We start from the raw sequence: 12,756 nt of genomic DNA, 5'->3' as shown, positions 1-12,756 counted from the left end.
TGATCACGTTTGGAGGTCGCACAGTCCAGCCTCATGTTCATGTTTGGAGGTCGCACGGTCCAGCCTCATGATCACGTTTGGAGGTCGCACAGTCCAGCCTCATGTTCATGTTTGGAGGTCGCACGGTCCAGCCTCATGATCACGTTTGGAGGTGGCACGGTCCAGCCTCATGATCACGTTTGGAGGTGGCACGGTCCAGCCTCATGATCACGTTTGGAGGTCGCACGGTCCAGCCTCATGTTCATGTTTGGAGGTCGCACAGTCCAGCCTCATGTTCATGTTTGGAGGTTGCACGATCCAGCCTCATGATCACGTTTGGAGGTCGCACGGTCCAGCCTCATGATCACGTTTGGAGGTCGCACGGTCCAGCCTCATGATCACGTTTGGAGGTCGCACGGTCCAGCCTCATGATCACGTTTGGAGGTCGCTCGGTCCAGCCTCATGTTCATGTTTGGAGGTCACACGGTCCAGCCTCATGTTCATGTTTGGAGGTCGCACGGTCCAGCCTCATGATCACGTTTGGAGGTGGCACGGTCCAGCCTCATGATCACGTTTGGAGGTCGCACAGTCCAGCCTCATGTTCATGTTTGGAGGTCGCACGGTCCAGCCTCATCATCACGTTTGGAAGTCGCACGGTCCAGCCTCATGATCACGTTTGGAGGTCACACGGTCCAGCTTCATGTTCATGTTTGGAGGTCGCACGGTCCAGCCTCATGTTCATGTTTGGAGGTGGCACGGTCCAGCCTCATGATCACGTTTGGAGGTGGCACGGTCCAGCCTCATGATCACGTTTGGAGGTCGCACAGTCCAGCCTCATGTTCATGTTTGGAGGTTGCACGATCCAGCCTCATGTTCATGTTTGGAGGTGGCACGGTCCAGCCTCATGATCACGTTTGGAGGTGGCACGGTCCAGCCTCATGATCACGTTTGGAGGTGGCACGGTCCAGCCTCATGTTCACGTTTGGAGGTGGCACGGTCCAGCCTCATGATCACGTTGGTTTAAATAAGCTCTAACTTCTCTGGACATTTAAGACGTATTCATTAAAGAATGACACGGTAAAGCTAATTACAGTGGTTCATTATTGAAGCAATTACAGGCTGCAAAAGGTTTTCTAAAGGATTTGTAAATTAATAAAGTCTAAACAAATACCTTTAATACATTTGAAATACAAGCTTTTGTTGATTAATTCATTAAAGTTAGTCAAATTAGTCTTTTAAATATTATTTTTATTAAAAGTGTTTAATTAAAGCATTTGCAAACAAAAGTATTATTGTTAAAATTTAAATCTGCTTTTAAAGATTCTTTCAACGAGCGCTTTACCCCATTTCATGAGCACTCAGGGTCCTTCATCCTCTTGAGCCAATGTTAGTGTGACAACAGCTGCCTTTGACTGACAGCACCTACACTGTGTCTCAGAGGAACTGAAGGTTCCTTTGCTTGGAATAATCCACAATATGGCATTAAACATAGCATGCATACATCAAAATATAAAACAGGACACGAGTATGACACAATATCACAACACACAACATGTAAAACATTGTTTAAACTCCCTTATTAAATAAAGACCGTCGCCACATTTCACCAGACATTTGGTCACTAATCGGACAAACAAACAGTGAAGAAGCGATGCATCTTCTTCATTCCACCGTGACAATTAGACTTAAGCCTTCAGTCCGTGGCACGGCGCACACATTGAGGGCCCTTTGAGTCAACATGCTGTGTCACCCGTGCAGATTAAGAGGCAGCGTCCGTGCACAAAGAGCAGGCTTACACATTGTTGGCACAGTTAATTGCTTGTTGTAGTGTGGATAATGCGTTCAAAGAAACCATCACCTCCAACAGCCTCCAGTGTTGGACGTCATGTGCGCTTGTGTTTACTCTGGAGATGAACATGTGATGCCAAAAACACCACGACCTCATGTAAAATTCTATCTATTGTGGAAATGTAGGGAGCAGAGGTGAAGCCATTTACAATTCAAATGCAATATTTTCATAAAGAAGGTTGAGTAAATGTGGGCGGCCGATACAGAGGCAAACGGTTGACATGGCGATCAACAACTGAAAACAGACTGCTCGATGGAACGGGTGCTATAAAAGGACGCTCAGGCCTTCTCACTTTAGAACCAATGAATTTAGGAGCACAATATATGTATAATGGATGCATTGTTGTAGTTTTTGATGTCTATTGTCCTTTATGCATCAGTCCATCTTAACGCTAAAGTCAAATGTCATTGTGTTTATCTAATGGTATCTATAGAGCTGCTGTTTTCAAAGCATTTGTAGTCTTTATTTCAACTGTAAAATGTTTTTATTGGCTGCTAGCTAGTTTAGCTCAGGGATGATTCTTTTTCCCTGTCTGAAAGTAAAGCCTGGCGTGGGTCTCTCTGTCGCAGCATCTTGGGACAACAAAACGCTGCTGTTGCTTAGGTCACTCCCGACAACCTTTTATGTGGCTTCTATTATTTCTATGGTGATCATGCTGTTTTGTAGTGCCGTTCGAATTTCCAGTGGGTGAAAGAGGCATTTGACCCGCGTGACATAGTGAGTTGTGTGTCCAAATTGCTCTCTGAAAAGGCGCACATGGTGCAGGACTATGTCGAGAATGGAAGGGTCAGGGTGGACTGGCTGGTGGATTCTGCCTCTTATCTTTTGAATGGTTAAAAAGTGCTCAAAATGGCACCTATGACAGGAAACAAGACGAGTCCTGACAATATCATGGCAATCCATCAGATATGTGCAGAATTATACCTGTAAATGTTAAAAAACAAAAGTTGTAAAGTGCTGCTCGGGATCTCATCGAGCATTAAACCATTATTCTCATCGAGCATTAAACCGTTATTTCCAAAAATATTCAATAAATAATGTGAGCAAAACCGGCAAAATCCTGAGGCGCCGTTAAAAGTACTTCACTTGAGCCTACGCTTTTTAACCTCAAAGATCTTTGTGTGGGCATAAGGTCAAGACCAGGCAAGGTATCGCACACATGTGGATTCGACAATAAAGTTAACCACAAAGAGTTAGATATATCACTCTTGTTTTCTTGGAAGAATATGCTGTTCATTTATTTTGATCAACAAGATCATGAATTAAAGTATTGTAAGGTATTGTCCTTATTAGGGAAGATTTTAAAGTTTATTTTGTTATTTCTGGATAGAACACCTACATTATTTAGTGGTTCCTAACTCTTTGGTGAATTTACAAGCAAATAATCATAAACAAGTGCTGTATTTGTTCCTAATTCCCATTTAATCATTCAGCTTTTCTGAATTTTTTTTTCAAAAAGCTTATTAGAACTTATTCCAGCGCCTCAGGTTGATGTTTTGTCTCTTGAGTTACACCACATAAACATGAATTAAATACAAGCTTTGGCTTCTCATAAACAGGGACTTATCTTTACATGATAATTGCAAATATTCTGGACGCATCTGTTCATTTAGACACACGGTAGAATGTGAGCGGCTTCACAAGTGACAAGAGACGTGTCACACTTATGCAGATTTTCATCCTCGAGCCGCGGCTTTGGAAGAGCTACAGCGCCCCCGAGTGAACAAGCCCGACGCAAATAAACCTCAGGGGGAAGAGACTTCAAAAACATGCCTCTGTTATCGCTGGAAAAACATCTCGAATGCGACGGCTTTTAAGTGGCTTTCTTAGGAGATGTTCGCGTTTGATCAGAATAAAAGGAGCATCTCATTTTGTTGTCTCGGGCTTTCTTTACTATTATAAACGTTGATTGAAATTGGAGAAGTCGTCTGAAAAAGCATCGACGCCAAAAGCAGCATATGCAACGGAATGAAAATGATGAAAAACCCCATTTTGGACACATTTTTTTTAGGCCAGCAAAGTCACATTGTGGATCTTGATAAACTTTTCCGTTTTATCTTCTCTGTGCATGAATAATACAGCTCACTTTATCTTGTGAAATCTTGTGCAAACCAGTTGTTAAATCAGGAAAAAGAGTTATGTGTGCACCCTAAGCTGATCTTTAGCCATACATACTGCCCCTGTACCCTTGGGCAAAACACTTCACATTGCACCAGTGTCTGTGTTCACTGATGTATGTCACTGTGTGTATTCATGCGGAGAACCTGATTTTCAAGCTGTTAAAGGAGGAAGTGAGTATTTAAGTCTGTCTAATGCTCTCTCAGTCCCATGAGCACGCTGCCTTTGTTCACACGCACAGCTTCAGAAGTGCTTTTTCACACAAGAAAATGAAGCCAATCAGCCCTCATCCCAAAGCAACAACAAATGCCTCTTTCTCACACATGTTGTGTAGTTAGATGAAGACGGCATGTCCTCTCATCTTTGTCCGAAAGTTCTGCTTTTACAATACACTTTATCAATCAATCACATTTATGTATAGAGTACAATTCGTACCAAAGGCAATTCAAAGTGCTTTACAATGTTAAGACACATTTTAAAAAGTAAAATAAGAACACAATGCAGTTCATAAGAATATAAACTGTCAGAGTAAAAGAGATTGTACTCAGTTATGGTAATACAACTTTAAGTACTCAATTGTTTGTTTTGTTTGTCTTAGAATTTCTGTTTACATTTGTAAAAGTTGTAACTGATAAAATAAAAGTTGGTGAACCAGCCGTAAAATGGGTGTTTTTAATTGTATATCATCAAAAACGTTGCTTTGTTGTACACTGACAAGGCGTTTCAAAAATATCTTAAAAATCTGCTAACATTTGATAACTTTGTTGAGAAAGTGAAGTATACTTTGAACTTTGTCTTCCTTCAATGCCTCTGAGCTGTTGTGCTCGCCTTGGTCAGGACCCGCTTTGTTGGAGAAATGTTCCTATTGTGCATGTTTTGTATTGACGGGGGAAACGGGGAACATGCAAACTCGGTACAGAAATAAAAGTATGGAAGTTGAACCCAAGACCTTCTCGCTGTGAAGAAGCCACTCAAAAGAGCCGATATAGAGTTCTTTCACATTCGTGCAAATCCCAGGCAGATTTTAGCTCATGAACTCGTCTTCAACATCATCATTTTGAAAAGCTCTCTCTTTGTGCTCAGGCGTGAGGTTCCGGAGGCCCACGATCCGGATGGTGATCGGCGGCATCTGGCTGTACGCGGGGCTGTGGGCGGCGCTCCCCCTGCTGGGCTGGGGCAGCTATGGCCCCGAGCCGTTTGGACTGGCCTGCTCCGTGGACTGGACGGGTTACGGAGAGTCTCTCAACCACTCCACCTTCATCATGGTGCTGTCGGTCCTCTGCACCTTTCTGCCCTGCCTCCTCATCCTCTTCACCTACTTTGGCATCGCGTGGAAGCTGCACAGAGCTTACCAGTCCTTTCAGACGCATGACTTCCAGTACGGCAACATCGAGAAGAAAATAACTCTTGTAAGTATTTCATTCAAGGGTCACGTCACTGCAAAACGGTCCTGGGCCACAAAATATACAGCAACTGAATGGAAATTACTACGGTATTTTCCGGACTATAAATCGCACTGGATTATAAGTCACACCAGCCAAAAAAGCATTATAGAGAAGAAAAAAACATATATAAGTTGCATTTTTGGGGGAAATGTTTTATCCAAGCCCAAGAACAGACATTTCATCTTGAAATGCATTTTAAAATAGGGAGTGTCTGCAGAGCCGCGGCGCGCGGCCTAAACTGCCATGTTATTTTTGTGCAGGCTCCTGAAACTGCTGCGCTATTTGACCGCGTTTTAGCGCCGTTTTAGACCGCGCCGGGTTAGGGTTAAGGTTAGGGTTAAGGTTAGGGTTAATGTTAGGGTTAGGGTTAGGGTTAGGGTTAGCCATGAGGCTATAACGGGCTATAAGGGAAATGCCGCGGTCCCTGAAACTGTGCGGCCATTTGACCGCGCCGCGGCTCTCCAGCCACGGCCTTTAAAATAATAACAGATTAGAAAACATGGTGAATAGGTGTACGTATGCTAACGCTAACACCTTCAGCTACATGACGCACAGACAGAACTGTGGTAAGTGTCTGGTATGTTAACGTAACATATGAACAGTTATTCAGATAACTATAGCATAAAGAACATGCTAACAAGTTTACCAAAGCATCAGTTTTACCCCAAATCACTAAATCCACTGAATTCTTCTTCCTCTGTGTCACTTCTAAACAACTCCACAAACTCTGGAGGTAGAGGAAGTGCAGATTCTTCTTCTGCGTCGCATAGAGCCTAGAGCGCCCTCTTGTGGTTGTTAGTGTGAAAATAATCAACATGTGAAATGCAGTTGCCAGTGTGAAAATAATGAATAACATCACATATAAGTGGCTCTGGAGTGTAAGTCGCACCCCGGCCAAACTATGAAAAAAGGTGCAAAAATACTGTAAATTGCTAAGGCTACAATTAAGCAACACAATTTCCTCAACAAACAACAAAACTATCTTTTCGCCACTTAATGACCACTTAATGTATACTTTTACCTCGGCATGTTTAATATCTTCACTTTGAACAGAATCTGATTGTCAAAACATAAATAAGCAAATTGCAATCCTTGTCACGTTCTTCTCAAATTGTTCTGCCATACTGGGTTTGTTTGGGCATAAAATGAGCATAAAATATTCTATTTTGAAGATGTTATTCCGCCCGGAGGCTTGATTTGACTGGATGGTAGTAACGGGAAAAGGAAACGAATGGAGTGTGACAGTTGTCAAGTGTTGAGGGCCGGAAACTAATCCATGTGCAGCGCTTTTAATCACCACCAGCAAAGCAAGAATATAGACTTTTCTAACTGCGTCTCGTGGCTTTCGTGTTGCTTTAATAATAATAATGATAGTATGATTACTCAAGATGAATAGTTTGATCTTTATTGAAATACTCATGCATTTACGTACTTAGGCTCTTAATTAGTTTTAGGCACTCAGTTTCGCACTCAGTTTCGCACTTAGTTACGCACTTACCATACATACGCACTTAATTACTTACAGACTTTTTTACGCACTTAGTTACGCTCTTAGTTCCGCACTTGCTCACTTAATGACTTACAAACTTACTTACGCACTTACTCATGCACTCAGTTACACACTGAGTTAACCACATACTTACATATTTTCTTGCACTTACCTGCACACTTATTTACTGTTATTTATGGAACAGAGACATGAATATCATTCACTCACTCACTCACTCACTGATGACCACGTTTAGCGGTCTATAAACCTACAATCAGTGTTTTGGTGACATGCATTTGTAACACAATACGTTTCAAACCCAGCTGCAGACTCATGCAGATTTAGCGCTCATCCACAGGTCTAAAAGCACACAGGGCCTGTCTGCCAAGAATGCAGGGCAAACTCCACTTTTTATGGATAAAATAGGATAATATACTAGAGAAGAATCCAAACTTTATAGACCTGATGGAACTACATGAAAGTTTGTGGGAATTTTTGGCCCACTGGACACGCAGACGAGAGGAGGAGTAAATCTAGGCACTGTTGTGGATATACAATGATGTTTTCTTCTCTACTGTCACTAAATGGTAAGTCACGCATGTTTCATGTAATTATTCTCAAATGTGATACCATGCATGAAATGTAAAGTCTATGTTTAGAATATTTGTAAAGGCAATTGTAGGCCAGGGCTTTCTCATAACAGCTTATTGAACATAATTTGGGCAAATAAAATGATTGTTGCGATAATAAAGCAAAAAGGCCCAAAAAAACCTGCTTATTGAACTTTCATGGAGACATTTTTTGTCATTGCACATAAGTGTATTATTTGTGCTGATATTTTACAGCTCTGGGTTTCACTGACAAACTTTGACTTTATTTATGCCAGTCGCACGTTGAATGTTGTGTCCGCGCACCTCTACTTAGGTTTATCAGAGAAAATGCTTGTGTGTTTTATAGCATTATTTATGCATTTATTATCTATTGCTTATGTATTCATTTACGCACTGTGAAGTGAATTAAAGAATATACATCGTGAATTAAAGAATATACATCGTTTGTGGAGTTGATGGGAAGTGTGCAAGAAGCAGTCAAAATTAGAGACATCAAAATGTTCAAATTCAAATGCCTTTCTCAATTTGCTGGTCAAGTAATTGATCTTTAAAAAAACAAAACAAATAAATTTAAAGATCCATCAATGATCAAAATAGTTGCTAACTTTGGGTAACCTGCGTGTTTATGCTCTAGAACAGTAAACACTAACCTCATATCCATGTAGAGCACATTAGTGGAAATTGCAGACATAACATTAAGTCAAAAGTAATGTTGATTGTGACAATGAAAAAAGATTTGAGTGTTGCACAAAGATAGGCACAGTGAAAGTTAGGCAAAAGAAATATCAAAAACAAGACTATTACGAAGCATTGGACTTGTGAGCTATTAAATAAAATGAATTGTAATTTGTGCAGATGCATCTCTTGTTATATGTGGAAGTGCTTCTCTTCAGCAGTTGTCATTGATTGAGGCAGGAAACACAGGAGATGTTCTTTGGTTGCTGATTTGTTATTTGAGGGAACTGCTGATTTTATATTGTGCAATCAAAAGAAAATAGGAGTGAATGGAAATTGTAGTTTGAAAATTGTAGTTTGAAAAGCACAGCGTACACTGAGAGCTTCCCATAAACTTCAAAGAATCTCATCTGCACAGTATGATTTTATGTAAGATTATATCGGGCTGTCAAAATGTAGATTCGTTGTCCACTGTTTATTATTTGGTCTAATAAGCAGATTATAGAATATACTTCCAGGTTATTGTCTCAATGTCTTTCTGAATGTTTAAAAGTGCATTATATCATATTTATTCAACTACAAAAAGTACAATGAAAAGCATGGCATGACATTAGCCCTGCTGCATCTAAATGGTCACATTTATATAGCGCTTTTTTACCATCAAGGTACTCAAAGCGCTTTACATCAAGGAACGAGTCACCCATTCTCACCCCAGATATACGCAGACAACGCAGTCAGATCCACTGGCCCACGCCAACCTGTGGGCCAGTGGATCTGACTGCTCTGAGCGAACGGGGAGTCGAACCGCCATAGCCGAGCGCTCTACCGCTGCGCTACTGCCGCACAGCATCTCCTCCCTTTGGGGCAGGACACATTTGAGCGCAGGAGAGGTACAGCCTGGACAGGGGTTAACACAGAGACAGAGACACACTAACACTCCCACCTTCATTCACGAGGGGCATCGGGAACCCCGAGAACCCGGAGAGAACCCACTTGTTGGTAACACTGGAGATATGCAAACTCCACCCAGAGAGATCTGGGTGGTCTGGCCCAGGAATGGTCACTACACAATAGAATACAATAAACATTAAAAAAAAAACTGCTATCCAAATTCAACAGTTTAAATGCAGAGGGCACAAAAGATTTTTCCTTATAAATCATGCAGATTCTGAAAAGAACATAACACAAGAGCACTACACATGGAGTTCCCCAAGGCTCAGTACTGGGGCCTAAATTATTCATAATCTATATAAATGACCTCTGCCAAGTTTTTTAAAATCTACATTAAATCGTATTTGCTGATGACACAAGTCCATTGATCTTATGCCGCCCCGCCCACTTTTCCCTCTTTTCCCACGTGGTCAGCACTTTCATTTTAATGGCACTTCCGGTCCAGTGGGAACTTGGTTCAAATGGAGAACGAGGGAAAGACTTGCCGCTAACACATGCTATAAAATAGATTGATTTGTGTAAAAAGTCCAATGTTCACGTGGCCAACAAATCAACAATGCACCGATTCCCTGAGCGGCTTTTTAGTCTGTGTAGAACTTATTTTCTCTGGAGGTCGGCAGCCTTATGTTCACGACTACAACTGGAAGAAGGATTACATGGCGTACGGTGGGGCCCAAGGTGAATCTTAACCGTCTCTTGGATAAAGTAGACAGAGAACTTACAACACTAAAGAAATACTTTGATGTTAATAAATTATCAAAACAACTGAAATAGAAATCAAAAAATCAACAAACTAATATAATTATACATCTAATATCCAATCAATTAGAATAGTCAATTATGTAAATCACATTGTCGCAACAAATTATCTTTTTATGAAATTAAAAACCTTTGGATTTTGTTGACAACCTCAGAGGATCTAGCATTTTTCAGAAAGCAAATGTAAGGACATTTTGGAACAGTTTGGATGAAACATTAAACAACTCTAAAACAATTTACAACTTCAAAAGAATATTTCAGCCTAATGTAATCGGAAAATACAGTCAACTGAAGGTATTGTGTAGTAAAAAAGCATGCGAGTGTGTGCGTGTGTATGTCAGTAACTGTATGCTTGCTGTATGTCTGTCTCTCTGTGTTAACCCTGTAACGAGCTGGCCCCTATTTTTTGAAACACACAACAAATTGTGTCAGAAGGACCATAATTTGTTTCTTAACCAGAAAGTAGAGACACCAAAAGAGAGAAATGTTGTAAGGAATCTAAGGATCTGCAGCTGTCTGTGTACAGTATGAAAAGCAGAGGTGAAAGAACACAACCCTGAGGAGATCTGGTGTTAGTGATGGAGGAAGGAGACACTTAAAATCCCAAATTTTAAAAATAGCAAAGAAGCTGGTCTGGAAGATTAAAATCAGTGACTTTAGAGAAACGTCTTCTTTATGTTTAGAGCTATGGTTCGAAAGAGGGGGAAGGAGAACCATTGAAGCTAACTGTAAAGATAAAGATAGAGGAGGATGTTTACACGTCTGTCACTCAACTGCCACACTAGTTCAACTGGAAAATTGCCTTTCTACTTATATATGTGGCGGTGGCATGTATTTTGGATGGGGGTTATACACAGTAATGGTATGTGTGATGTGTGCAAACGACATGTATAGCACAACAATCTCTGGAGTCGGAGAGAACACATTCCCCCATCTGCCTTTTCATGAACCAGTACAATGTAACAGCCTTTTTTCTGAGAGCTGTTTTCAGCTACAGAGTTCCTGTCAAAATCATACATCTTACATCTTGTACAGTTCCCGGAATATGATAGATAGTAGATACAGTTACATATCCGTCTTTTTTCTTTTCCAGAGGGGAGTTGTTGCATCATCAATAATCACCAGTGTTTTTTCTTTTCTTTTCCTGTTGATCTATATGACTGGAGGCTGAATTGTGTTTTTGCCAATATTGCTGTTAAAACAACCATTTTCTGTCACTATTTCCAGAGATCTGATGCTCATCTTAAGAGAAGATGGCAAAATGTCATGAGTGGATCAGTGATTAGAAGCTTCATGCCACAATATGCACAGCAGAAAGGCTTGAGGGATCCAAAGCGTCAGTCATGAAGAATTACTGCATATTGAATTTGAACTATCCCCCATTTCATAAATATGAATATAACCATACAAATTCTGCAACTTTTGTAGTTGTTTTGATTGAGCACTGAGAATTTCATCATTTCATCATCATCAATTTCAAGTGTGGAGGTTCTATAAGTGTAAACATTAGATCATATTACATCAAAGTAATGCTAGACGGACTTTCCCCATTTTGTGGACAAATAAAAGGCTTATCTTATCTTACTTGTTCTATGGCAGGTTATAAAGGGTTTAGTAACGGTGTTGCATAATTAAATAAAGCATCATTTTGTGAGGCATTCTGCTTCAACAGCTTCCATTAAAAGTATTTTGTTACGGCCCCTGGCTCTCGCGGCCAGGACATAGGAAGGTGTGTGGGAGGAGAGATCCGATGAGAGAGCGACACAAAGCCATTAACTACACCCCCCTTTATCGAGGAGGAACGCCAGCCCCATCAACAGGAACAGACCGGAGCTGTCTTAATAAATCAATGGAGTGGCTCATGACGTACCGGTATAGTCAATTTTCTATTTACGTATTAAACAATTGATTTTGGTAGATTGGCAAGAAAAAGTGCTCTGGGAAGAGCAGATGGTGGTTTAATATTAAGCCATAAGTCTCTATGTCCTTGGGCAAAGAGTTGAGCTGTATTTGATTGTAGATGGGATAGATGGATAGTTTATTGAGCTCCTGAACGGACAAAGGTTGAGAAACCCTCGGGTAGAGAGCATATAAACCCAATATCGACACTGGAATCCAGGACCTAAACTCAGGTAAGCCACGCACACCCTGCACATTTCTCCCCATGCACTGGCATCGCACATTTCTCCCCTTGCACTGGCATCGCACATTTCTCCCCATGCACTGGCATCGCACGCTGCTCCCCATGCACTGGCATCGCACGCTGCTCCCCATGCACTGGCATCGCACGCTGCTCCCCTTGCACTGGCATCGCACGCTGCTCCCCTTGCACTTGCATCGCACGCTGCTCCCCTTGCACTGGCATCGCACGCTGCTCCCCTTGCACTGGCATCGCACGCTGCTCCCCATGCACTGGCATCGCACGCTGCTCCCCATGCACTGGCATCGCACGCTGCTCCCCATGCACTGGCATTGTGTTGGAGCTGGTGACCCAACAGTAATTAAAACACTATAAACAAGGAAAGGAAGACAAGACAGATTAATATATTTTACTCGCGAGGAGAACGGTCAAGGATAAACGACTCAGTCACAATAAGCGACCAGGGTCAGATCCCTGCTCGTTCTGAGCTCCTTTGGCCGTTCTCACCGCATTTATTGAAACTTCTTCACGCCCATAGTTACATAAAACAAGTTGCCCGAGCCTGAGGGGAGGGGGGATAAACGCCAAGGCAACTTGAAACATAAGATAAAAATAAAAGACATCAAACATATAATGAGCAAAAGGGAAAGGAAGCTTCCCTTTTCCCGTTCACTCCTAAAACCGTGATTCCGCTGCAGATGTTCACAGTACTCAGGGCAGGTCGACCTTGAGCGTTACTG

General features: G+C 41.6%; 1 protein-coding gene across 1 annotated transcript in view; it reads left to right on the top strand.

Moving 5' to 3' along the window:
• opn8a (opsin 8, group member a) overlaps positions 1–12,756 on the top strand; it is a 38,410-nt gene that overhangs the window by 10,831 nt on the left and 14,823 nt on the right. Inside the window, exon 2 of the mRNA XM_072449301.1 lies at positions 5,030–5,355. Within this exon, the coding sequence (XP_072305402.1) occupies positions 5,030–5,355 (326 nt within the window). The remainder of the gene's footprint in view (positions 1–5,029; positions 5,356–12,756) is intronic.

The sequence above is a fragment of the Eucyclogobius newberryi genome, unplaced genomic scaffold (assembly GCF_026437365.1).
Source record: "Eucyclogobius newberryi isolate DKJ021-1_F unplaced genomic scaffold, fEucNew1.0.hap1 SCAF_1, whole genome shotgun sequence".
Taxonomy (NCBI): Eukaryota; Metazoa; Chordata; class Actinopteri; order Gobiiformes; family Gobiidae; genus Eucyclogobius; species Eucyclogobius newberryi.
This window is presented reverse-complemented; position numbering and strand designations above follow the sequence as displayed.